The sequence below is a fragment of the Marmota marmota genome, unplaced genomic scaffold (assembly GCF_001458135.2).
Source record: "Marmota marmota marmota unplaced genomic scaffold, marMar, whole genome shotgun sequence".
Lineage (NCBI taxonomy): Eukaryota > Metazoa > Chordata > Mammalia > Rodentia > Sciuridae > Marmota > Marmota marmota.
The window spans coordinates 862,437-889,790 of NW_026000207.1; the positions used below are offsets into that span (position 1 = coordinate 862,437).

The window sequence follows — 27,354 nt, forward strand, 5'->3', positions numbered from 1 at the left end:
CAAAATAAAAAGGGGGCTCAGTGGGAAAGTGATCCTGGAAGGAAAGAAGAAAGGGAGGGAGAGAGAAGCGGGGAGAGAGGAAGGAAAGAAGTGAGAAGGGAAAGGAAGGGAAAAGGAAGAATAAATATGCAGGACCTACAAGAAAGAAAGGACGAAGGAAAAATTCACAGAACCGACAATTTGGTGAAGAGTTCTAAGACACTACATGAAAGGAACAAAGAACTGCCAAAACAATGACGACACAGATTAACACAACCCAAAATGACGCTCCCTACAGTGCCAGTGTGAATTACCCATGGTCACCTCAACAGCTCAGTGGAGAGTTCCAAGTAAACATGTGATTATTCCTATCCTTCTGTACAACATCCTTTTTAATGCTGAGTAATACTACTTCATGTAGCTCAAAACCTACGCTCCAAAAGAGGGTCCATAGTAGGACTAGTAGTCAACAGGGACCAAGTCCCTGGTGATGAAGGTGACTCTCATGAAACTGCAGGCTCACCTGTTGACATTACAGACCCTCCATGGTGGATCTTCACACAATCTTTTATAACATTAAAAATAAGATTCCTTTTGTGTTTTGTTTCTTAAAGTGTTTATCCTGCTCCTTTAACCTAATTTAGCCTTGCATTTTATTTTGTTTTGGCTTTAATTTGACCTCTAGAAAACTGCTTGGGGGGACATGCAGAAGCCTGAGGAAGGATAAGAAGAGAGAAAGCTGAATCTGAGGGAAGAACTGGGCCCCAGCTGAGTTAAGTGTGTCAGGAACACTATCATCCCCATCCCACAGCAAAATAAAGACTATGTACAGACTGGGATCAGGAAAGTATGAGGTGGGTGGGTTAAGGCATAAGAAATAGTTGTTTAAAAAGAATCAGCTTTAAATGTGCAGTGAAGAGGGCTGGGGATATAGCTCAGTTGGTACAGTGCTTGCCTTGCATGCACAAGGCTCTGGGTTCAATCCCCAGCAACACACACACACACACACACACACACACAGAAGTGCAGTGAAGATGTGCAGTTGTGTGTGCAGCCTCATCTCCATGAACAGAAGCACTTCACAACACAAGCCTCTAGTCTCCCAACAGACTGTGCTCCTGCTCCTCAGACAGAGGTGTTGCCTCTGTCCCCTAATGTTTCAGGGGACAAAGGTGGCTTTCCAGGTCTTCCCACCCTCCCAGTCTAACTGTTCTGACACTGGACACGATGAGTGTGCACACTGGAAACAGGGCTCTTTCATTTCTGAAACAACACTTTCCTTTTCCCAAGTACAATCATGAAGAGATGGCAAAGTGCTTATCAAAGAGGCCTGAACAAAGATGTGCCTGCATTTCCTCCTCTTCTCTCCATCACCTCCCGGTGGTGCTGCTGTCTCTGAGGACTGAACCCAGGACTTTGCACATGAAGCACTAAGCTACACACCAAGCCTTATCCTCCTCCTTTAAAAAAATATACCTGAAATAACATTTTAATTTAAACTAAGAAGAAAGATGTGGATGAAGGTTTTTCTAAGAGCATAGTAATCACTGGGTCTCCCTCATGGAGGAACTCTCAGGCGTAGAAGTCTAGGCTGCGTCCATTTCAAACCTGACTCTTCAGATGACAAGTGATTTGTGACATCTTTTTTCAGAGATGTCACTAAAGGAGTTTCTCTTGGCAAGAATGGCCAGAGGCTGAGGTGGAAGTTGCCTTTGACCACTGGTTTTACTCAGTGGTTACATTAAAAAAAAATTTTCCTTAACATGAGTCCTGAGATGTTGACAGAAGCTTTCCAACTTGTAAAAAGGGGCCCTCCTCTGCTGCGCTGAGTGAGGGATGAGCTGCGGCTGAAGGTCTTTCCACACTCACTGCACTTATAGGGCTTCTCTCCAATGTGGATGATGGCATGCCGGATGAGGTTTGCACTCGGCAAAAAGACTTCCCACATTCCATACACTTATAGGGCTTCTCCCCACTGTGAATCTGCTGGTGCCTTGTGAGGTGGGACTGTCGGCTGAAGGCCTTCCCACACCATGCACTCATAGGGCTTCTCTCCAGTGTGGACACTGAAGTGACGAATGAGGTCTCCTTTGTCACTAAAAGCTTTCCCACATTCTTTGCATCCATAGGGTTTTTCTCCAGTGTGGGTCCTTTTATGTAAGATGAAAGTGGAGCAGTGGCTGAAGGCCTTCCCACACTCACTGCACACGTAAGGCTTCTCCCCAGTGTGGATGCGCTGGTGCTGAATGAGGTCAGCGCTCTCACAGAGGCCTTCCCACACTCACTACACTCAAAAGGTCTCACTCCAGTGTGGGCCTGCTGGTGCCACTTGAGGTATGACCATCGGCTGAAGGCCTTCCCACACTCCGTGCACTCACAGGGCTTCTCCCCAGTGTGGATGATGTAGCGTCGAATGAAACCAGGCCTATCGCGAGAGGCTTTGACACATTCTTTGCACACAAAAGGTTTCTCTCCAGTGTGGCTCCTGTTATGCAAGACAAAAGTGGGGCGGTGGGGGGCTGGGGAAGTGGCTCAAGCGGTAGCACGCTTGCCTGGCATGCGCACAGTGCCGGGTTCGATCCTCAGCACCACATACAAATAAAGATGTTGTGTCCACCAAAAACTAAAAAATAAATATTAAAAAAATTCTCTTTCTTAAAAAAAAAAAAAGTGGAGTGGTGGGTGAAGGCCTTTCCACTTCCACATTCGCTGCACTTGTAAGGCTTCTCCCCACTGTGGTCCGCTGGTGCCTTATAAGGTGAGATCTGCGGTTGAAGGCAGATCTCCAAGCACTTGTAAGGCCTCCCTCTGGTGTGGATCATCGGGTGCTGGAAGAGATGTGTGCTCTTGCTGAAGGTCTTCCCACATTCCGTGCACTCATAGGGCTTCACTCCAGAGTGGATCCACTCGTGCCGAATGAGGAGACAATTCTTATTAAACACTTTCCCACAGTCCTTGCATTTGTAGGAATTTTCCCCTGCATCCATCAAGGGACCTGCATGTGGTCCACTGTGTCACAGACACACAGAAGATCATCTGGAGAGATGTGCATAATCCTTGAATATACAGAATCAGCCATTCTCATGCCACAGTGTCCAGGCCCATGTGCTCAGGAAGCTTCTCAATCCCTGGTCTCGAGGGTCCTTTCTGCATTTCAGAAATCCCATCCAGACCCCTATACTGCCCCAACTGGGAGTCCTCTGACGTCCTCAGTGTCAGTTGTTGCTGATGTGAGGCTTCTTCAGGCCAGGCCAGAAAAGCAGGGGTGAGCTCTGTGGTTTTACGATTTGTGTTGCTACCTGAAGGAAATACAATGATCAAAAGGGCTCATTAGAGATGACAACATCAAGGAAATCAACAATTCAGTAAGAACAAGGAGATGGAAACATGGCTCCATGCCTGGTATTGTTTGAGACCCCTGGGATTCACATTTGCAAAATCTCTGTGTTCCTTGGACTCTTGAAACTTTTTCACTTTCCACAGAACACCACACAATTTTGCTATTAAATGCGGAAATCTCACCTGTAACTTTGTTATATTATTAGTTAGAAATGCCTTGACAATGCAGAAAATCAATACTCTATCAACCAACATCTTCATTTCTAACGCATTCATTTACAAAGAAATAATATCCAACACAACCCAGCATAGAAGTCTTGAGATTTAACAACAACAACAACAACAAAAAAAAAAATCCAGAAGTGGCTGGGACAGGGGACCCCTGATCTGCATTAAGATGGGCGGGGGGCACAGTGGCTGTGGCTCAGTGGCAGAGGGCTTGCCTAGCAACCGTGCAGCTGGGTTCCATCCCTAGCACCACAAATAATCAAACAAAGATGGGTGTGGGGAAGGGGCAATGGTGACACAGCCAAAGGGGCCTGGGCAAGAGGCCATGACTCAATGGTGAAGCCAATCACCACAGCCCTAGTGCCTTCAGCAGCCCAGATCTGGGGCAGAGAGGCCAAATGTCACCTGAGGTTCCACCAAATGGGAAGAATGAAAAGACAGAGCAGGGAACCCTCTGAGTGTGACTGACACTTGGAGGGTGAAAGGGTTGAGGCAGGAAAAGATGGAGCACAGAGGATTTCAATGGGCCTCATTTCCTCAAGTTCAGAAGGAAACATCATATATTACCACTATACACAATTCAGGAGGCAGGAGGATCATAAGTTCAAGGCTAGCCTGGGCAACTTAGCAAGACCCTGTCTCAGAAAATAAAATCGCTGGAGGTATGGCTTACCTCAGTGGTGAAATACCCCTGAGTCAGTCCATATTACCAAACTACATATGTGTATGCATGCATGTATGTTTAGAAAATCAATATTCATTAGCACTAGCAGAGCACGAGCAATGCTAACAGCTTCTCTTATTGAACCACTCACTGAAGTCAGGCACACTGTGTAGTCGTTCCACACGGTTGATCACATCCTCAACACAATGACGTACAAACCATCATTACCACCACTGCTTAGGTGAGCAGCGTATTGAGATGTTCACCACATGGTACACTCACTCTTCTCTTCTGACACAGTTCCATGCACCCAAGTGTGTCCAGCTATCTTGTCAGTAGAACATGAGGATGTCATGTACACAAAAGAGGGTGCGACATCTTACCTTCCTGGTTGCCCCTTGCCAACTATAGCATGCCAGGGACACACTGACTCCTTGTGCTACACACAGAAGACACCTGGGTCCATGAAAAACTGTGGTACAGAGTTCCCCTTAACCCAGATGGTCCCAGTGGTGAAAAAATAGTTTTTATATTCCAAACCAGGGAGATCTGAGTACATTTGTTAGTGCAATTAGATCTACCTCAGCTGAAATCACAAAGGCACAATGAGGGCTTACAATTTCCCCAATTCATGAGGCTGTCTGTGTGAAAGCTACTTGTTGAGGCTGAGCAGTCAGAGCAAAGTGCCTGACTTAAAGACTGTGCCTGCTGAGTCCCCAGGAGCTGTGGGGCATAAGCGGCTGAAGATAGAGGGCAGAAGAAACCACAGGTTAAAAGGCCCAAGTCCCCAGAGAGGCCTCAAGGAAAAAAAAGAGGCTCCCTCAAAGTTCAAAGGCAATATCACCTCCAACTCTTCAAGCTGTCACAAACCCACCCTTGCAGCTGTTGGCACCCACCTGGACAGGAGCCCTGGGAAAGGTCCCTCTTCTCCTCTGTAACTCCTGGCTGTGCTCCAACTAGCAGATCAGCTCTGATTTAAACAGGGGACAGTCTGTGCATGAGAACTAAGGACACAGGGACCTAGTGGGAGAAGAAAATCCTCGGTCTAGCCTGTAGCTTCAGGACAGGGATGAAAACCTGAAATGAAGTTGCTCCCATCCAAGTGAGCAAGACGCTGAACTGCTTCCTGGAAACAAAAGGCAAAGCATCACTCTGGGTCCCAACACCGCAGACAAGAGAAACAGCTGCAGAGAGACCCAACTCCAGTCTCCACCTACAAAGCTCAGCATGGTCAGATGATTTCCTGGAGGTTATTTTCTGACCACTCAAAGTCACATGTATTTGACCTGTGTGAACTGCTAAGACCTAGGAATGTCTTGTTGCCCCTCAGACCAGCTGGAAATCTCTGTGGGAAGCCTGGGCATCAGACTAAACATTCTGGGTAACTGTGGTCCCCAAAGAGGTAGAAGCATCCTGATATCCCTCTGGCACACAGCATTCCCTCATGCTTCGAGGTCTGGGGTGGGCAGCTGACCTACACCAGTGACTGAAGAAAGAGGAAGCTGGTATTCCAAAAAGGGCTAAATGAGGTGGGGGTCTTCCATTCCTCTTACCTGTGGCACTCTGGGACTTCTGTGAGGGCATGTGCCTAAAGACATAGACCAAGTAGAGGAAGCAAAAGAACAAAAAACAAGCAAAATCCAACCCAATAAACCCCAGATAACTGGGTCAGCCACAGTAACCCAGGAGTCTTATGAGGTAGGATAACACATTCCTTACAAGACTGAGGTACTCTGTCACTTGCAGCCAAATACTTATTCACAAATTGGCTGGGGTTAAAGACACAGTACTCTGGAGGCACAGAGACCCACAGAAGGTTCACCTGAAAGATCCCAAACTATAGCTCAGAACTCATCAGTCATCACTAAGCAAGTGGTCACTTGTGCCTGCCACATGCCCAACACTGGACTCAGTGATCAGGCAGACCTTCCTTCAGCTCTGCAGTTGCAGTCCCCATCACGTCCTCCAGTCCTTCCATCAAAATGCCACTGCACCTATACCTTGCCACTTCTAGCTAACTATTAAACTTAAGAGTCTGAGACAGATGTCACTTCCTGAGAAGATTTCACTGGTGTGGCTCTCGAGTTCATGTCACTCCATGACATAATCTGCCACTCTGTCATGGAGTTTTCACTCCTAATACTAAGTAAAAACCTGATATTTACATGGTGGAGTCAAATATACTCCTTAAGGACTATGCCTAGCAATTTAAATCCACAACATTTTGTGAATTCTAAATTAAAATATATGCAGTAGGAAAAAAAAAACCACTTAAAGTATTACTACATCTCTTCATTCACAAAGAAGGTATGTGTCCTTATTGATCTAGTCTTTTTTATGTAGTAAGCAAAATGTTACTTTGCTTTTCCTATTGGCCTTGCATAAAATATTTTGTCCTGAGAATTTCTCACAGCACGCACCTAAAGTACACACTGTGATTAGCACTGTTGCACAGATAAAGATACCAAGGCTTGGGAAGATACTGTCAGAATTAGGGAAATGGTGACTGGCTGGGCCAAGATGGAAACCTAAGTTGCCTCAAGCATCTGGCCAATTTGATGACAAAATTATGCAATCTCATTCCTGAGAGTAAAGAGGATCACCACAAGAATGATATGTTGATGGTATCAGCAACAGGGGGTCAAAACTGATAACCTGCACAAGGCTGGTCTCACCAGGCACTTACTGTGAGTCATGTACATGCATGAGAGCCTTGTGCAGTGCTACACTGACCCATTCTACCCATGAGATAACTGAGGCACAGAGGGGTCTAGTAACTTTCTCAGAAATACACAGCTCAAGAGCAGTACAAGTGGGCCTAGACTCTGGGGTCTGGCCCCTGACCCTGGTTTCCCAGTGCTACACTAATGAGCCAGCAAGCACATCTGTGTGGAGTTAACAGCCTTAGACCAACTGAGCTGTGGAGATGAGAAGCAGCCATCATTAGGAAGATTAATTCTTCAGGGAACAGAGGCCAGAGTAAAGCGCAGTGACTCCAGCCTTCAATATTTCACGAACCACTAAAAAGTAAAAAATTGGGAGGGAATCCCACATGGTCATTTCGGTACATATAGATATCTGCACAAATATCAGCTACTATTATCAATATCACACAACAGAAATAACTTTTGGGGGTGGGGGGCTGGGGATTGAACTCAGGGGCACTTGGCCACTGAGCCACATCCCCAGTCCTATTTTGTATTTTATTTGTAGATAGGGTCTCACTGAGTTGCTTAGCACCTCACTTTTGCTGAAGCTGGTTTTGAACTTGTGATCCTCAGGCCTCAGAAATTATAGGCATGTGCCACCATGCCCAGCTCAGAAATAACTTTTACTACCAAACGCAAACAATGGCATCTTGCAGTGAAAGTTTCTCTCTTAAAGTAAATGAATTAAACTGAAGGAGGGACTCACTGTAATGGCCTTATTTACATACTTGCTAGAAGTCACAGCACAGTCATGCTTCCTCCCAGGTGCTGTCCCAGTTCCCCATGGGACCTGGCTGAAAATGCTGCCTCTGGGTTTTGCAAAACACGCAAATTTCCTTCCATCACATCCCTCTCCTTTGACTATTACCGAACCAAACTGTTTCTCTTCCCAACTCTTGCTGAGACACAGGAGATCAAGAAGAGATAAACACAAACCAGGCACGGTGGCACACTCCTGTAATCCCAGCAGCTCGCGAAGCTGAGACAGGAGGATGGCAAATTCAAAGCCAGTCTCAGCAATGGTGAGATGCTAAGCAACTCAGTCTTTGTCTGTAAATAAAATACAAAATAGGTGGGGATGTGGCTCAGTGGCTGAATGCCCTTGGGATCAATCCCTGCTATCCCCTCCCTCAAAAAAAAAAAAAAAAAAAAGAGGTGAGCACACACAACATACACAAAGCCCCAAATTGTGGAGAACAGGAAAGGCAGCTCCTGAGGCCTTCTTGACCAGGCAGCCCTTGAGCCAGAGGGAGGAAGGGAGGCTTCTGGTGGCCCATATGACAAAAAGGAGAGACCTTACCCAGAGAAACCAGAAGCCCACAGGTCTCCAGCACCACCTCCCAGTATAAGGTCCTCTGGGTCAGATCTAGCTGCCTCCATTCCTCCTGGGTGAAGGTCACAGACACCTGGAATGTCAAAGACGGGCAGTAGTATTTGCTGTGGGCCTGCTGGATAATATTAGTACCTGTCACTTGAGCACTATAAAAAATGTGCAGACCCAAAGTCCCAATCACCAAATGCCTCCAGAAGTCCCAGCTCTATACTGGGCTCAAGGAGGTGACACTGCCTTGGACATATTACAGCAGCAAAGGAAAGCAAAGTCTCTTAGCAGAAAGACACTGGGACTCAAAACAGGGGTAGGACAATGCTGAATGGACTATGAGGCACAGAAGGGTAGTGCTCGGGGATATCAAAGGAATGGAGAAAATAACAACAGTAAAAACAGTGTCAGAAGCAAGAGCAACAGCACCTGAGTCTTACTGGTCCCCACTGTGCACCTGGCTTGTATTGGAGACTTTTTTTTTTTTTTTTTTAAAGAGAGAGTGAGAGAGATAGAGGTAGAGAGAGAGATAATTTTTTAATATTTATTTTTTAGTATTTGGCGGACACAACATCTTTGTTTGTATGTGGTGCTGAGGATCGAACCCGGGCCGCACGCATGCCAGGCGAGCGCGCTACCGCTTGAGCCACATCCCAGCCCCTGTATTGGAGACTTTATATGTTAAAGTATCTGAAGTCCCCAGCTCAGGAGCCAGATTTCTAGGGTTAAAAACAAGCTCTGGAAATCAACACTTGCTTCCTCTTATGTGTGACTGTGGAGCCCTTATTTAATCTGTCTGAGCATCTACTCCCAGATAAATGCAACAGTATTTTCTATATCACTATGAACAGTCATAAGAATTAACAGTATTTTTAAAGAAACACAGATAACAGGCCACAGCCCCTGAGGTCAACACCATCATCATTTCCATTTCAACCTCAGAGACCTGAAGTCCAGGAAGCTCTATGAGCTCACCCCAAGTTCACCTGCAGGGGCAGAATCTGGACGCAGGTTCCTCTAGTCTACAGTCTAATTATGCAACCATCACACTCTTCTGTTTGTAGTTAATCCTCAGTTGATAAAGATATAGAGAACTCCAGATAAATTTTTACTGTTACACTCATCTCAGGCACTTCTGAAAATAGTTCCACAGACATGGGTGGGCAGAAGAGTGCAGAAGGGAAATCACCATCACCCACCTCAAAGATGAATCATCTGAGTTTGTGGCCCTTGCCTGGGAAGTAGCAGGGCCTAAACAAGTTCCCTTGGCTTTCTTTGTTCCTCCCGGGCTTCAAAGATGCCCAGGGAGAATGGATAATGAGTCACTGCTTCTTTTTCCTACCTGAATTTTGCCAGCACTCATTGTTGAGGCCAGGACACTTCAGGAACGGGGTACAATGGTCAAAGAGGACACAGCAGGTGGTGGTTGAGAACATGGGCCCTTGACTGGACATGTTTTTTCTGGATATGCAGGATGGAACAGCCATCAAAAAGTCTCACCATCTCTCCTAGGATGTGTCATCAGTTGGGGGTAAGGAACCACACAGGTCCTCTGAGGAGTCCTTTTAACCAATACAGCTTTCTTGTGTCCACACACAGTTCCACCTGCCTGAAATGCCACGTCACCACGTGCCCAATGTTACATTTGGGAAGAAAGCATGCTCCCCTGGCAAAGTTTATTTTAGGTGTCTACCCCAGCCTCCCTGTCCCTCTGGGTAGAGAACACAGGCACTGTTAATAGCTATTAGTTTACAATATATAAAAACTATCATTCTCTGGGGCAGGTAACTCATCCTCTGTAAACCTCAAGTTCCTCTTATGTAAAACAGTAATGACGAAAGATCCTAACTTTAAGATGATGGCAATTAAATGAAGTTATACCTAATTCCTATCAGTGCACAGCAAAGAATCGATTCAGGACTGATATTACGGCTCTTCTGCAATTACTTCTTTCCTCTTTGCTCCCACAACATTCTGGACAAACTAACCCAGCAAGCGCCTTTAATTTTACCAAAATCCCTGCACAAAAATTCCAGACACCGAGTAGACACGGAAGGGCCACTTTAGCCTGAACTGCTAGGAAAAGGCCTCTCCCAACAAGGTAAGCCTGAGCAGAAACCAGAGAACATTAGAAGCCCTGCAAAGACGTAGAGGCAGTGTCCCAGGCAAAACAAAGGCAAGGGCAAGGGCGACGAGGCGGAAGGGAACTCAGCACCGTCTGTCAGGTTTGTGAGTCAAGAGTACCGGCTGGAGACCTCAGGAGGAAGCCTCATTCACCCTTTAAGCATCGTCAGAGGCCCGCGGGGCCGGAGGGCCGGAGGAACCACTAGCAGAGGAGCGGCAAGGCCGAACCCTGGCCGCTCACCTTCGCGGGGTCCAGCAGCGCCGCCGCCACGTCTCCCGGCTCCCAGCGGGCGGGCGGCCCTGGACACCCGGCGGGGTGCAGGATGCCGGACCCAAAAAGGCCGAGCCGAAACACTGCACCCGGGCTGCAGTCCCGGCGACGGGCCCGGGCTGCCGGCGCCGGGAGGTGACGTAGCGCCGCCGCCGGAAGCGGCCTGCCGCGGGCCCTCATGGGCCAGAGCGCGCCGCAGTGCTTCCTGGGTAGCGCGGCCTGGCCTCAAGGCTGCCCCCCAAGTGCGAATCCGCCTCAGGCGCTGTTCTTTTTTGTGGTGGTGGTTGCTTTTCTTTTCTTTTTTTTTTTTAACCGGGGGCCCAGACCGTCGGTTATCCGCCCAGCCAGGCCGAGTCTCGGGAAGGTGGCCAGATGAGGGGTGGGCGGCGTCCTGACGACGTCCGAGGCCGAAGTCGGAGCAGGAGAGTGAAGGCAAAGCAGGTGATCGCTGCCTGGGTCGTCGCGGGGACCGACCGACCGGCCGGAGACGGGCGAGTGATTGTGCGGGGGAAACGGCTGGGCCTCCTGTGGACGGCGAGACCACCTGGAGGGGAGCGTTGGGCAGGCCCCGGACGGCGCCCTCGGAAAGGCCGGAAGTGCGTCCGGAGGACGTCTGTGTAGGAGACCCCGGAGGAGTTGGTCGACCCTTTCCCGCAGTGTCGAAGTGACGGGCCACGGGGAGGCTCCCTTTCTGAAAGCCCACTTAGAACCTCGGGTGTCTGGTCACTACTTGAACAGTTCCCCTCGGCACTGACCCTCTTCCGTCCATAGTTCTTAATCTTGTCTTGTTTGATCCCCAACACCCTGTTGGAAATCCCGCCGAAAAAGCTCGTTTGCTTTACTAAACTTAAACTTACCAACTCATTAATGACTTGGTGGGTTATTTCTAAATGCCAATTTTACTGCCCAGGGGTGGTGAGCCAAATGACCTTGGTACAATTGCCAAGACATGTCTTGGTTCTTTGTTAAGGTCCCCAAGAGGAACGTCACACACCATAACGAGGGGCCAGGTGGAAAAGCACAGAGTTGGTCACCAAGTGAGGGGAAAGCAGGGTCAAGAGCCTTTATTGTGCTTTTTCAGCACAGAGTAGGCAAGGCAAGTAAGCCAAGTAAGGTCTAGGATTGGCTAATTAGTCAGTAGAGACCATCCTATTTCCTTGACATCTAGCCCTGGGGTAGTAATGGCAGGGAGTTGGTGGCTTCGTTTAACAGACCCTGATAAACAGGCAGAAGAGATAAAAATTTTCTTAAAGGTCTTCAGTAGGTAAGAACAAGGACAGAAAGCATAGTCTGACTGCCAGGTCAATGCCCTTGATGCTGCTCCGAAGGAAGCAAAATAAAGTGGACATCTAATAACATAACTAAGACCATTTTGTTGTAAAATGCATAACATAAACACATTATTGCTTATGACTAAAATTTAAAAATTGTAAGCAAATATTGTCTTTAATCCTAAAACTGAAGCACATCATTAAACGCTATGGAGACAAGTACAGAAAGGAAAAGCCAGGTGTGGGCCAGTGTGAAAAGTAAGCTGCACACACAGTAAGAGTCTGGATTCCTCTAGGTCTCTTGCTTGTCTCTGTAGAGGGCCCTCTTAGGTGGAGCGTACTGTGCTCACTCCCTCCAAAAGAGACTCACAGACCTGTAAGTGACTAAGTCTGCAACAAGATGTTCTTTAATCTCAAATTAATGATGCATGAAGTCTTCATGAACCCCATATTCTTTAATCTTTGCTATACCCAGAGGATATAACATTCAATAGCAGGAACAAAGATGAGAAATTACTGACGTGATATAGAAATACACAGCATTTATCTGGGTATTACATCTTTACAGAAAGGAAGGCTAACAGGGAATATTTACAAGTCAGACCACTTGCCAATGTTTCATTGTGTACATATTAGAGAAAAAGGTTTTTTCTCACCAGACTACCTCTTTTTTTGTTGTTTTTTGTTTGTTTTGTTTGCATCAGGCATTGAATGCAGGGATGCTTAACCACTGTGTCACATCACCAGCACTTTTATTTTTTATTTTAAAATAAGGCCTCGCTAAGTTGCTGAGGCTGGCTTTGAACATGCAATCCTCCTGCTTCAGCCTCCCAAGTTGCCGGATTATAGGCATGCACCATGGTACCCAGCTGTACCTTGTGTTTACTAAATTAAATACTAGTTTAAGAATTGCCACTTATTAAATTAATGGTTTATATGTGTAAGGCTTCATCTGAAAGCTATAACTGATATATGTTGTAGAAAATTATATTTGCTTAATGATAAAGAATTTTGAATTTAGTAGCTGAGTGCCTTTTAAGTGACTGAAGATACAACATAGTAAGCTTGAGACTGATTATCCTTTGCGCTTCCAAGTTTCACACCTGGCTGGAGTTTGGGACATTATTTTTCAGATTGCACATTATTCCCAGAAATGAAGAGTGGGCAGGTCCATGTGCCTTAATTGTTTGTGTCAACAATATGGCTTATGAGGAACACCTGCTATCTTTTTGGAGGTCTGGAATTGTATGTTCTGGAAAACATGTCCAGTGCAAATTCTCTGCAGTGAGCATCAAAAGATTCCCTAATAGAATCTCATATGTGATTGTTAAGTTCCAGATAAAGCTTAAATTAAGCACATCTAATATGACTTCACTAGACAGGCTCAAGAAAGTAGTGCCTGGTTTTCTCAGCCAATGAGTCTCCTCCCTTTAGTAAGTGCTTTACATTCTTTGGCTATAATAAATTATAACCACTGACCATGATATGATGAGTTCTCTGAATTTTCCTAGTAAATCAAACTTGGAGGACTCCAACAGTCACTCGTTATGACTTCTGAAATTTTGCACATCTGTCCATAAAAGTCTATGCATATCTTCTTTAAGGTCATCATGTCATAGATGGTGCCCATTTTTTAGGGTGAACACTGTGAAGGACTCAAAAATCATTACAAAAACACCCTGCTATATGTGGGTATTCACCTAACAAATAGTTAAGTGTCTACTAAAAAAACAAAAGATAGAATGCACAGAATGGAGCAGAGGCTCACTATGGGGACAATAAAAGGAAGAGGAGAGAGGGCTACAGTGATCTGGTTTAGGCAATAAAGCAAAAGTTAGGCAGATTCACAGAGTTGTCTTTCAGGCACCTCAAAAAACATCTAAAGACAAATGCAAGCCTTGGCCCTTTTCTGCTCCTCCTTACTTCCCGTCTCCCCTATTTCTCAAACCCAGGCATTATCTAGATTTTCCACAGTTACAACAGACTACACCCCTTTTAAGAGTATGGTTCATCTCACTTGCTTGAAGAGATGGCCAAGATGTATTCTTAAATGTTTAAAAATAGGTTTCAGATAAATAAGCCTGTTTCATCCATTCTAGTAAAAATGAATAATGACCAGGAGAACGAAGATCCACCCCATAATAGGCAATAAGTTTTTTATTCTGGAGTCAACCAACATTGCCTCCAGTCCCTAAGCTCAAGATTCACAAATGGGTAACCTTTGGCATATTCCCTCATCTTTCTATAAAATGGGAAAATAACTAATACATAAAGATGTTATAAAGGAGCTGGGTACAGTGGTACAGACCTGTAATCCCAGCAGCTCAAGAGGCTGAGGCAGGAGGATTGTGAGTTCAAAACCAGCCTCAGCAAAAGCAAGGTGCTAATCAACTCAGTGAGACCCTATGTCTTAAAAAAAAAAAAAAAAAAAAATAGGGATGGAGATGTGGCTCAGTGGTTGAGTGTCCCTGTAATTACTGTACTAAGTTCAATCCCCAGTAACACCCCCCCAAAAAAAGGATGTTATAAAGGTTAGAACTGTTGAGGGCCACAGCTGAGTCTGGATGGCGCCAGAAGGAGTGGTTAAGAGCGAGCCATTAAGATGATGATAATTATAATTGCTGTGACTGGATGATGCTGGATTGAAACAGACTGTGTATTGAGTTGTATATGGACCCTGCTGTCCGGGAAAATAGGGTGGGTCCTGCTGCCTCGGGTGCCCGCTACTTGGGAGTTCCTGGGGAGTTCTAGCGGGTTCCAAGAGAGTTCGCCTGGAGCCTGGTGGAGGGTGAGAGAGTTCCCGGGCGTGTGTGTGGAGTGTGCTGGTGGAGTTCGGGAATAAAGAGTTGCTGTTTGAACCTACAAGTGCTTCGTGGCGGCTCGGTTATTTTGTGCCCAGCCAGACTGCGGCAAAAACAGTTGGTACATGTAAAACTTCCCAATCTCTAACACATAGTAATACCATGTTTGCTTGATCTCATATGATTGCTCACCTATAGCCACATGGTGGATACATACATACTGGGATCAGTGTGTATGAATACAGTAAGATGCAGGATGATCAGTGGGTAAAGGACATGAGAAATGTTCAACCGGGAAACATGATTTTGGGAAGCTCTATAGACCACTGACAGTAAAATGCCTTGAGGAGAATTCATTCATTTGTGGGGAACAAGAAAAATTATAAAAACAATGGCCATGATGACCCTGAGAAGTAAAATTGCTTATTGGATAGAATACATACAACACTACAGATACATCCATGGAATTCTAAAATAAGGTGAATTAACCAATGGGAAGAAAACAACAAACACAAGAGAGGAACAGTTAGCAGGGAAAATAAATTCAAATCATAAAATGGAGCTGTGAATGCTAGCAAATCGATAATTACTTTAAATGGCCTCAATATACCAATTAAAAGACAAATATATAAAAAGGATATAAAAGCAGAATCAGTGTGTATGCTATTCATGAGAAACTTGTTTCAAATATGTAAAGAGTCTGAAATAAAATAATGAAAAAATATAAAGGATATGAGGATTAGCCAAAAAAAAAAAATGTAAGAGTGAATATACAAATATCAGATAAAGTATACTTCAGAGCTAAAAGTACTTACAGGGGCAAAACCAGGATGTTAAAAAATGATAAAAGCCAGGCGCAGTAATCCCAGTGGCTTGGGAATCTGAAGCAGGAGGATGGCAAAGCCAGCCTCAGCAATGGTGAGACACTAAGCAACTCAGTGAGACCCTGTCTCTATATAAAATACAAAAAAGAGCTGGAGATGTGGCTCAGTGGTTGAGTGGCCCTGAGTTCAATCCCCAGTACCCCACCTCCACCAGAAAAAGTTATAAAAAGGCCAATACACAAAGAAGTCTTAGTAAACTTACATGTATGTATGTACCAAACACAGAGCTGTGAGTATATGAAAGAAAAATTGATAGAACTTACAAGGAGGAACAGATACTTCCATTCATATAGTTCAGGAGTTTAACACCATTCTCTTGGTAATCTGAATAACACTACCAACAAACAGGATCATCTGGACCTCTACAGAAATTCCACCCAATTACAGCAGAACATGCATTTTTTTTTGCAAGAAGCCATACAAAACAGGTCATGAAAGACTTTAACAAATATAAACAGGGCAAATGTGAAACAAGTTAAAAATCAACAATAAATAGATAAAAGGAAATATTCAAAACACTAAGAAATTAAACAACTTCTAAATAATTCATTCATTAAAAATGAAGTCTCACCAAGAATTTCAAAATTGGAGAAATATAATTAAAACTAATTAAGATGAAGCTAACAGTACTGTGATTCAAATTCAAAGAATTTCATGCTTACATTAGAAAAGAAAAAGGCTTCAAATCAAAAAGCACCCACTTTGAGAAATTAATAAGAGCCAAATATAAATAAATTAGGTGGAAGAAAGGATATAACACAGATCCAAGAAATGGGTTGAATTAAAAACACATAGTAGAGAAAAAAAAATCGATACAATTTTAAATAACTGAGAAAATTGAAAAAATCTAAAAAGATTACAAAGACAAAAAGAGAATGGCTATAATGGATACACTCCCAGCTACTGAAGAGGCTGAGGCAGGAAGTTCATAAGTTCAAGACCAGCCAGGGCAACTTAGGGAAGACCCTGTCTCAAAACAAAAAGGGCTGGGGATGGAGCTCAGCATTAGAGCACCCTGGGGTTCCATCCAGAGTACTGTGAAACAAAGGAGAGAGAGAGAAAATGGATATATTTCCAATATCAGAAGTAAAACAGGGCATATAAGAACATATCCTGCTGCAATCAAAGGATAATAGAAAATAGTTCAAACAAATTAAATAATTTGCATGAAATAAAACAATTCCTTGAAAAGAACCATGATAATTTATCCAATATGAAATACTCTTATAAGTTCTATACATATAAAATAAAATAAATATATAATTAAACATCTTAAAGAAAAACCTCCAGGTCCAAATGCTTCACTGGAGAATACTACCAAGCATTACGGGAATTACACCAATTCTACAAATTATCTTCCAAATAACTGAAAAGAAAAGAATGGTTCCCCATTCATATTGGGAGATGAGCACCACCCTCACACCAGATGAAGACAGTCCAAAAGCAATGAAGAAAACTACAGCTTCCTTATAATTAATGAAATCAGGGAAATTTTCCTCAACAAAACACTAGCAAATGGAATAATGGTAGACAAAATCACATGCCATGACCAACTGGGGATTATTCCACGGATGCAAGTCTGGCTAAATATTCAAATCTCAAATTAATATGACATATCATATCAACAGAATATAGAAGCAACATATAATGATCATATCAAATGATTGAGAAAAAACATTTGACGAATTTGAACAATCAGTAATAAAAAAAATCTCAGCAAATTCAGAATAGAAAAAAATTTTCTATTTTTGGCAAAAATAAATCTTATGTTCAACATCATTATTTATGAGAAACTGAACATTTCTTCCCTACTAGTATGGATGAGTTCTCACTAATCATATTCAACATCATACTGAAAATCCTAGCTAGTGCAATAAAATAAGGGAAATAAAAGATATGCAAGATGGGAAAGAAAAGATTCTATTTACAGAGGACATTTCTTTGTTTAAAATCCAAAGGATTCTCTAGCAAAACAAATATAAAAAATGCTAGATATACTTCAGCAAAGTTGAAGGATAGTAAGACAATATCCAAAAACTAATTACATTTCTGCATACTGCCAAACATCATGTGGAAATTGAAAGTTTAAATATTAATTTTATAACTGCTAAAAAAAGGTATAAATCTTATTAAAAATATACAAGAGCTATATAATATAAATTATAAAACAGTAAAGGAATAAGTCAAGGAATACTTAAATAAACAAAATGATATACCATGTTCATAAAACCACATTCATAAATGGATGACTCACCACAATAGAAAGATACAATTCTCAAAAACCTGATCTAGATTTAACTCAACATCTATCAAATATCTGGTATTTCATTACGATATCAGAAAAACAAATCCTAAAGTGGAAAGTAAAAAAAAAAAGTACTAAATCAACTTGAAATAAAAGAAAGAAAAGGAATCATTTTACCCAATTTTAAGACTTACTACATAGCTTCAAGTAAACGAAAAAGAGGGGATCAAGAAAAATTCTGAGTGGTGTTTGAAACCATATTAAAGAGAGTTTGCCAGTCTTAAGTGGTGCCATAACAAGTGTCCATTCATTTGTATATCCTGGGGCTGGATGTAGCTCAGTGGTATATTGCATGCTTAATATGCTTGCGGCCCTGGGTTCAATTCCTAGCACTATACACACAAACATAAAAACATGTTTCCTCATTCCCTTAAACATAAAAGTATTCCCACACTCACTGCACTCACACCTTCATATTCTTCTTAAAAATGTATGCTCCACAAGAACAGAGACAATGTTGTACAATAAGGAGGACATTTAGTAAGTTTCTAGACTTGCCCTCAACTTTCTAACTCTCAACACTGGACAGCACTGAATGCATATACAAGACAGTCAAGGTTCTTTGTCTCCTAAACCAGAACCCTCTCCACCCAAATAAACTAAGAAATCCATGAACAAGTCCCATAGACTGAGTGGAACAGTGTGAAAGAAGCAGTGCCTATGTTTCACTCTATATCACTTCCTTTTTATAAACATTCCTGAGATAACATTGCACTGTAAATGAGAAGAAAGATGCATCTGAAAGTAGTCCTAAGTGCAAATAACCTCTGTCTCTCTCTCCTGAGATGAATTCTCAGATGGAGAACAGTGTTGTAAGCTAAGTCAATTTCTAATGAGTCTTCAGATAACAAATAATAAGGTTTTCTTATAATGAAGACATTTGTGGGTTTTCTCTTTGGTATGAATGATCAGATGCCATGTAGGATGTTTCCTCTTTCAAACGCTTTTCCTCATCAGTTACATTCACAAAGTCATCCCCTAACAGAAGTTCCTGAATGTTTACAGAGGCATGAGCACTTGTGAAAGGTGACCCCTCCTCTGCAACGCTGACAGGGTTTCTGCCACGGTGCATCCTTTGATGGTGAGTGAGGGATGAGCTGCGGCTGAAGGCCTTTCCACACTCACTGCACTCATAGGGCTTCTCTCCAGTGTGGATAATAGAGTGTCGAATGAGGTTTGTGCTCCAGCAAAAGGTTTTCCCACACTCGATGCATTCATAGGGCTTCTCCCCACTATGAATGCGCTGGTGCCTTGTGAGGCCTGACCTGCGGTTGAAGGCCTTCCCACACTCCATGCACTCGTAGGGCTTCTCCCCAGTGTGGATGCTGAAGTGGCGAATGAGGTCTGCCCTATTGCTAAAGGCTTTCCCACATTCTTTGCACTCAAAGGGTTTTTCTCCAGTGTGGGCCCTTTTATGCAAGATATAAGTAGAGCAGTGGGTGAAGGCCTTCCCACACTCACTGCACACGTAAGGCTTCTCTCCAGTATGAATGCGCTGGTGCCTCTTGAGGTAGGACCTGTGGTTGAAGGCCTTCCCACACTCGAGGCACTCGAAGGGCTTCTCCCCAGTGTGGATGACGTAGTGGTGGATCAGGGCCGCGCTCTCACAGAAGGCCTTCCCACACTCGCTGCACTCGTAGGGCTTCTCCCCAGTGTGAGTCTGCTGGTGCCACATAAGATATGATCTGTGCTTGAAGACCTTGCCACACTCAAAACACTCATAGGGGTTCTCCCCACTGTGGATGATGTAGTGTCGAATGAAACCCGGCCTATCACGAAAGGCTTTGCCACATTCTTTGCACACAAAAGGTTTCTCTCCAGTGTGGCTCCTGTTATGCAAGACAAAAGTGGAGCGGTGGGTGAAGGCCTTTCCACACTCACTGCACTTGTAGGGCTTCTCCCCACTGTGGATCCGCTGATGCTGAGTAAGGTGTGATTTGCGGTTGAAGGCCTTTCCACACTCCATACATTTATAGGGCTTCTCCCCTGTGTGGACCATGTGGTGTTGAAGGAGGTATGTGCTTTTGCTGAAGGTCTTCCCACACTCCGTGCACTCGTAGGGCTTCACTCCAGAGTGAATCCTCTCATGTCGGGCAAGAAGGCGTTTCTTGTTAAACACTTTCCCACATTCACTGCATTTGAAGATATTTTCATTCTCCTGACTCATGGGATCCATAGCAGGGATCTGTGGGTCACAGTCATGAACAGCATCTCCTAGACAGACAGGGTCCTGTACAATCCTTGAACAAATGTCCTCAGATGCCCCTGAACCACCAGGTCTAGGGATACTTTTCCCAGGAAGCTTCTCCTGCAGCTCTACACCTGGTCTCAAGAGTCCTTCCTGCACTGCTGATGGCCCATCCTGACCTCTGGCTGCCACCACCTGGGAGCACCCTGAGGCCCCTTGTGTTAACAGTCCCTGGAGTGAGGCACCCTCAGACAAGGCTGGCTCACAAGTAGTAGGTTCGGTGGCCTGAGGCTTTCCACTGTCACCTGAAAGAAAATTCAACACACAACAGGGCCTGTTAATAACAACACAGAAGGACAAGATCCTCACTTCAGTGAAAACATGGAACTCAAAACACAGCCTCTCTGTCCACTCTGTTACCTCTGAACCTTAGGTTTGAACATCTTTCTTCCTGGCCCTTGGACCCCAAACACCTTGAAAGGGAGACCTGGGGAGAGGTCAGTCAGCACACAGAGGGTCTGCAGTGGAGTAAGCTCCACAACTGCAGCCTGCACGTGGCTGGACAGAGCCACGCTGAAACCATGTGGAGGAAGCTTCCTCTACAGGACGCCATCCCATGCTGTTACAGGGACACCAGGAAAGCACAACGAAGGTGGCCCACATGGAAGACAGGAAGCGTATGATGAGAAACCTCAGCAAAAGTCACATTCGGTGTTTGATCAATGGGAAACCTCAAACACTAGATTTCTGGAATTTCTGCTTCATACCAGGTAGGCTCCTCGTACCACTTTGGACCCCTATCAGTTATCCCGAAGACTCAGGGAAGATCTCCCGCACCAGAGAGATGAAACAGTGATCAGAGACAGAGCGACAACATCTAACCTGCTGGGCCTTTTGGAAAGGTTCACACTGTTAAACCCGAGTTTTGTGATTAATTTCTTTCCTTCTCTGTATCAGTTGTAGAATTTATATATCTATCTTTTTGACGGCATTGGGGATTAAACCCAGGGATCCTCTACCACTGAGCTACATCTCCAGTCCTTTTTATTTTTCATTTTGAGATAGGGTCGAGTTAAATTGCTAAGACTAGCACTGAACTTGAGATCCTCCTAAATCACCATTCTGAGCTGCTGGGATATAGGGTATCCACCACATTCAGACACTTCTTAATTCTTGACTCCTTGAAAGCCAGACCAAATGAAGAGGCTGGGTGAAGGGACAGAAAGTCTTTAGTGGAGAAATTATCTCAATTCCATATTGACAATTTACAAAAAGTTATCTCATTGTGAGCCCCTAAATAATGTATTCTAAAGAAATGAATCAGGCTAAGGTCTGGCAAAACCAGAAAAACTAGTAAGACAACCATGAGAGCATTAAGCCACAGTGTAGCAACCAAAGCCTGGTGCAGTGGTGTACACCTATAATCCCAGCAGCCAGGGAGGCCAAGGCAGGAGGATTGCAAGTTGGAGGACAGCCTCAGCAATTTAGTGAGGCCCAAAGCAACTCAGCAAGACTCTGTCTCAAAATAAAAAGTAAAAAGGTCTGGAGATGTTGCTCAGAGGTAAAGCACCCCTAGTTTCAACCCCTAGTACCTTAAGAAAAAAAAAAAAGTACCAATTATGGCTCTTAAAAGGGGACACTGCTAGAGACAGTTTTACATAATCAATTACTTAATCAGCTGTGTGTGTGTGTGTATGTGTGTATATATATATATAATGAAACCCAACAGAATGTCCATCAATACTGCAGTGACCATCCCAAGTCAGCAACATACCACCTATATATCGTCACAGGGAGAAACCAGATAGTTAACAAATCCCTGAGGACACAGAAGCTTCCTGCTTGGACACCCTTCTGTCCCACAATTCACACTTCTTCTAATATGTACACTTAATCTGAAATAAGCACAGCTACTTGAGAGGAGAGAATTGAGATATTCAACACACTGTCTGTTTTCTTGGACATATATCCGACAGTTTGTACACAAGTGTGGGTAATATCTAGTTCCTCAGGTAGAATGTGAGGGGACTGGTGTCCCTGGAAGGGGGAATAGTGGAAAAACCATAAGACAACAGGCTGATGAGAGAAAGAACCTGTAGAGCCCCATGCCCCACGCAGACCTGGGGACAGTGAAAATCACAGCTACACATGCTGAGCCGCTGAGCCTTGTGCCAACCAATCACGCTCATGTACAAACCACCAGAGTCTTCCACCTTGCCAGGTAGGGCCTCAGAGCTGGTGACAGCCAAGACAGGTTTCATGACCACACAGTTGGAGCCCTGGCCAGGTGTTAGCTCACCAACCTCACTCTTTCCCAGGACCTGGAACAAGCTGATGGGTTTGGCTGACCAGAGGGGTACAGGTCAAAGGGCAACATGGCTACAAATACCAGAGGCCACAGTACGATGCTTCCCAAGAGATACCGAGGCCAGTGTCTTCCCTGCCTCAAGTCTGTGGGGCCTCCACTAGCCAAGGTCATGGCTCCTACCTGGACAGGTGCTCTGAAAGAGGTCTATCATCACTGTCCACAACTGCTGCCCGTGCTCCAGCTGGAAGATCAGCTCAGGTTTGGGAACAGGATACCCTATTCAGGGACAAAAGCAAAAAAAAAAAAAAAAGGGAGAAACATGGATTTTGTGAAAAGCAGTAAACACCCTCCATCTCCTTCAGGCCTCAAGCCCAGCAGCCGGTCCTTAGGATGAAGCCTCTCCCACCGGAACAAACAGAAAACTGACATGTGACCTGGAACAAGGCTGGCCATCCACACTGGATGACCACTGTGCCCCAGTATGCACTCAGAAGCTGGCACATATCGGGGCTAACCACGTCCACAGGACTAGGCAAGCAGGTTGAATGCACTGGGTCAGCTCAAACCTGAACAATATTTAAGCAGTAATTTAGGGGAAAACAGACATCTAAGATCTCTCTCCACTCAAAGCAAAGGTATGTGTATTAGTCAGTTTTCCTTTCCTCATCTAATGCCTAACTCTTGGCAATGAAAACAACAGAGGTCTACTTAGCACACGGTTTTGGAGATTTCACATCCAACTCAGGCAAATTAACGCAGATTAATCTTTTCCAAGGGCAGTGCCGACAACGACCCTATGACCTTCCACCTGAGTCCCACCTCTGTACTTTCCCCCTCTGGTGAAAGGGGATCAGCAAATGTCAGGGAAAGGGGCTGGACTGAGATTCAGCTCTAAACCCAGACTTTTCATTCAACAAATCTCAGTGGCAGGAAAAAGGTGCTCAAGGAACTGCTTGTCCAGGGCATGTCTCCAGACCAGATTAGTCCTCAAGAATGGCTTCTCCAGGGGTCTCTTGATGCCAGGTGAGGGGGTGTCTGTGCTTCCTCTCATACAGGTTCCAACCTCCACCAACTGATTTTTAGGTCCCGTGTGCAGTGGTGATCTGTCCTGTGCATTACAAGGACGCTCAGCAGCACCCAGGTCTCCACCCACTAAATGCCAGTAATACCCCCAACCCAACGTAAAAACCAAGAACATTTTCCCACGTCACCCCATGTGTGCGGAAGGGCTCCCCACTTGAGAACCTCTGGCTTAGGAGGAGAGAAATAAATACAGGGAGATGGGAGAAGCAGCATGTGATGGGGGCGGGGCCTCCTGGAGACTGTGTTCAGGAAGGCTCTGGTGAGCAGATGCTGAGAAAGGGCAGCAGAGTGGAACGCTGCATCACCCTGAGCACACCACAGGACAAGGAGAAAACTGCAAGTGCTGTCCTGCGGCAGGCAGGAGGGCAGGGGAGGAAGGGCAGGAAGTTGCAAAGACTGGAGTGTGGGGAGTCTGGGCCGGAGCACCAAAGGTGAGCGAAGGTCGGCTGGGTTAGAGAGGACTCCTATTGTTAAGAATTTACGTATCTAATTCTATCAAACCCCTTCCTAGCAAAGATCGCATCCCACACCACCCTGCACACTGGGCTACTGGGGACACCTGATCCAACCCTGATCCTAAGTCAGACTCCCCACTGAAAGATGGCATAAAAAAGAACCACAGACTGGGGCCAATCTACGCTGGGCACCGAGTGAGAGGCTGAGGGAAGGATGGCTCATGGTTGCCATTTGCTGCCTCAAGGGTGTCCCACAAAAGCCAGCAGCAAATAAGGAAAAATACAAACATGCAGACAATAGGACCAGGAATCTGGTGGTCACACACAGCAAGGACCAGAAGGCCACTCATGCTGCAAACTGGCTCAGGAAGAAAAGGCCCTTGTTTGGATATGGTGGCAGGAGCCAGGAGAAATTGTGGTGGTCTTCAGGTTCTCCCTCGAAACCTCACCTTGGGTCCTGAAAGCCTCCCCATTCCTTCCACTGTCGCCTTCTCCACAGCACCCTGGGAGCCCAAGGGCCCTACTTCCACTGCCCAGAGAGACACGGGACACCAGACAGGAAGAGGTGAGTCTAGTAAATGACTGAAGCCCTGGGAAGAAGCTGGATCCAGAGCCTTCTGGAGCAGCCAGGGTGGAGTGAAGGAGGCAGCAGGTCCGCTGCATGCTGGAGGTGGAAGGCCTTACCCAGTGAGACCAGGAGCCCACAGTTCTCCAGCATCACCTCCTGGTACAAGGTCCTCTGAGCTGGGTCCAGTTGTCCCCACTCCTCCTGGGTGAAAGTCACAGCTACATCCTCGAAGGTCACAGACCCCTGGAAAGTCAAACAGAGGGAACACTGTTGGTCGTGGGGCTGTTCCAAGAGACAGGAGAGTCTGTTTCACTGAAAAACACGCAAAGAGATCAAGGCCTAAATCACATGGTGTTTCCCAAGGGCCATGCTCCATGCTGGGCCGGAGAAGGAAGGAGGAGCTGCTTCAACATAATACCATGTAAGGGAGAGATGCTGCTTATGAAGAACAGTCAATGGGATCAACCTCTGCACTGTGAGATGTAGACAGAAGGGCTCTAGGACATCAGAGGAGCGAGGAAACAATGATAATGACCCCACCAGTGCAATCTGCATCTTCCTGGTGCAGGCAGGTGCTGCCCCAGGCTGAGAACATTCTGTGTTCAAATGACTGCCAGTCCCCAGCTCAAAGTCAGACCGATAGAATCCAAACTCCTGAAATTGCCACTTGCCATCTATGGAACCTTAGGGAGCTTTCATTATCTCTGAGCCACAGGAACGCTTTATCAACGAAAGTCATAAGCTGAAAAAGAAAATATTCTATGCATGGCCTTTAGGATTTCTATTAATCCTTCCATAGCTTCTGGGGTAAACACCAGCATCATTCACCTCTACATGGCAGTCAGTGACCTGAGCCTGAAGGACCCTACCAATTCACCCAGTTTCATGTTTGAGCAGTTATGGCATTTGAGCCCCGGTTTGAGGATTGTAATGTCAATTACTCCACCACCAATGTAAGTCTGTAGTAACAAGGTGGTTAAGTTTTCCCACTAAATTTTACTGTTCAATTTTTTTCAGTAGCTCCTCAAAATACTTACAATATGGGTAAATCCATCACCACCAAGTGCATGGAAAATACCCACAGGGTGCTAAACCCTTTGATAACCCTAAGGCCAAAGTACTTTTAGACAGGAAATCCAAACAACTAAGGATAATGTAGGTGGTGATCCGGAAAACATGGGCTTGTGACTGGTCAAAATGCTGTACAGTCAAGGTGGCATGCACATGGAACAAACCATCACAGGATCTCACCATTCTGAAACATGTTTCAGCAGGTGGGGAAAAGGAACAGAATCATGGCAACCTCTCAGGCCCTCTTAGATCTCCTTAAACAACCTTGCCTTTGTCTAAACGATTCTCTCTGCTTAGATGTCTGGCCCTCCACTTTAATGCCCAAAGCAACTTCCTAGAGGAGCATTGCTCAACTTGCATAGTTCTCCTTAGCTGTCACCTCCAGGGCTTTCCAGCCTTCTAAGTATAAAAAACAAAGGCTCTGATGGTCTGTATGCTAAATGTCAGTTTCTGCTACCTCAATGCTGTGTGACATTGGGTAGTTTAATAAAGGTGTCAAAGTCCTGAACTATTCTGATGTTAAACAGTGGTAGTAACTGAACCTGAAATCAGATTAAGTAAGGTGGTAAATGATGCCTCCCCTCAGCTTACATCAGAGACAATGAAGGACTGCTGTTAGGGGCCTCATGCTATTACCTACTTCATTTGGCCTCCCAACATCATGGAAAACCTCAATTTAGCAACATTTAAAACTCTGCCAGATTGTCTGCACACACACACACACACACACAGACACACACACACACACACAAAGGCAGGCCAAGGACAAGCAGAGAAGGACCTACTTCAGCCTGCACTGCCAGTAAAGACCTCTCCAAAGAAGTAAAATTTGAGCAGAGCCAAAAAGATGCAAAGAATGGCCTTACAGAGATCCGAGAACAGCGTCTGAGGCCCAGTGAACTGAAAGAGCAATGGCTGGGAGACTAAAGAGAACTTTCTATGGTCAGGTTGGTGTATCTGAAGAGCAGTGAGCAAGGACGATAGGAAGGAGGCAAGATCAGAAGTAGTCAAGCAGGGCGGATGAGGTAGCGACCTGCAGACCGTAGCTGAGAGGTTGTATTATGCTGTGATAGGAGCCCATGGTGTAGAACCTCAACCAATTATTGAGCAACTGTCAGAGATGTGATACGAGTGTAAGAGGAAAGTGTAGAAGAGCTAACTCGCAGAGTATATCCTACCGTATTGGTGAAGAGTGCATATATGGCTTTCCCTGGTAGGTCCTATTATTACCCGGAACAAAACTGGGAAAGAGTTACTAGTCAAGTCCTTCACCTAGTGGACCAGATGACAGAGAAGTTACCTTTCACCTTCCTCGACTATCACTAGAGATGGCATCCTGGCTTCACGCAAGCATGACAGCGCAGGCTGACTGCAGCTGCGGCTGAAGCGGGGCTTGCTTCCCGGCCGGCTGCTGCAGACTGCACAGAGTGCCGTTTTTAAGTATGAGCTGGCTTTTCGTAAACACAAGTGCAAAGGGAAACCCGGGGCCGTTTCGGCTGCCAGACTCTCCCCACCAGCACAGAAGTCGCAAAGCCGAAACCCCAGCCACTCACCTGCGCCAGTTCCACCAGCGCCGCGGCCATCCTGGGCCGGGATGCCTCAGGGGTGACCCTGGGCGCCGGCCGCGCTCCACCAGCCCCGGAGGCTCACGGCGGGGTCCCAGGCACCGAGGCCAGTCTCCACTGCCCTCCCGCTTCTTTCCGAGCAGCCACGGGAAGGTGGCAGCCGAACACGGCTGGGCTACCCACAGCCGGCGTGGACGGCACCGTCGCGTCCAGTGACGTCA

General features: G+C 45.4%; 1 protein-coding gene and 1 pseudogene across 1 annotated transcript; both read right to left on the bottom strand.

Annotated features, from left to right (window-relative positions):
• Positions 1 to 1,450: 1,450 nt before the first annotated feature.
• On the bottom strand, positions 1,451 to 11,220 carry LOC107158832 (annotated as a pseudogene).
• Positions 11,221 to 15,777: 4,557 nt separating this feature from the next.
• Positions 15,778 to 27,354, bottom strand: LOC107158951 (zinc finger protein 805-like). Its single transcript, XM_015505460.2, has 4 exons — positions 27,122 to 27,354; positions 24,614 to 24,740; positions 22,572 to 22,667; positions 15,778 to 20,388 (listed from the first exon to the last, which is right to left on the bottom strand). The coding sequence occupies exons 1-4, from the start codon at positions 27,149 to 27,151 to the stop codon at positions 18,761 to 18,763; spliced, it is 1,881 nt and encodes a 626-aa protein (XP_015360946.1). The 5' UTR covers positions 27,152 to 27,354; the 3' UTR covers positions 15,778 to 18,760.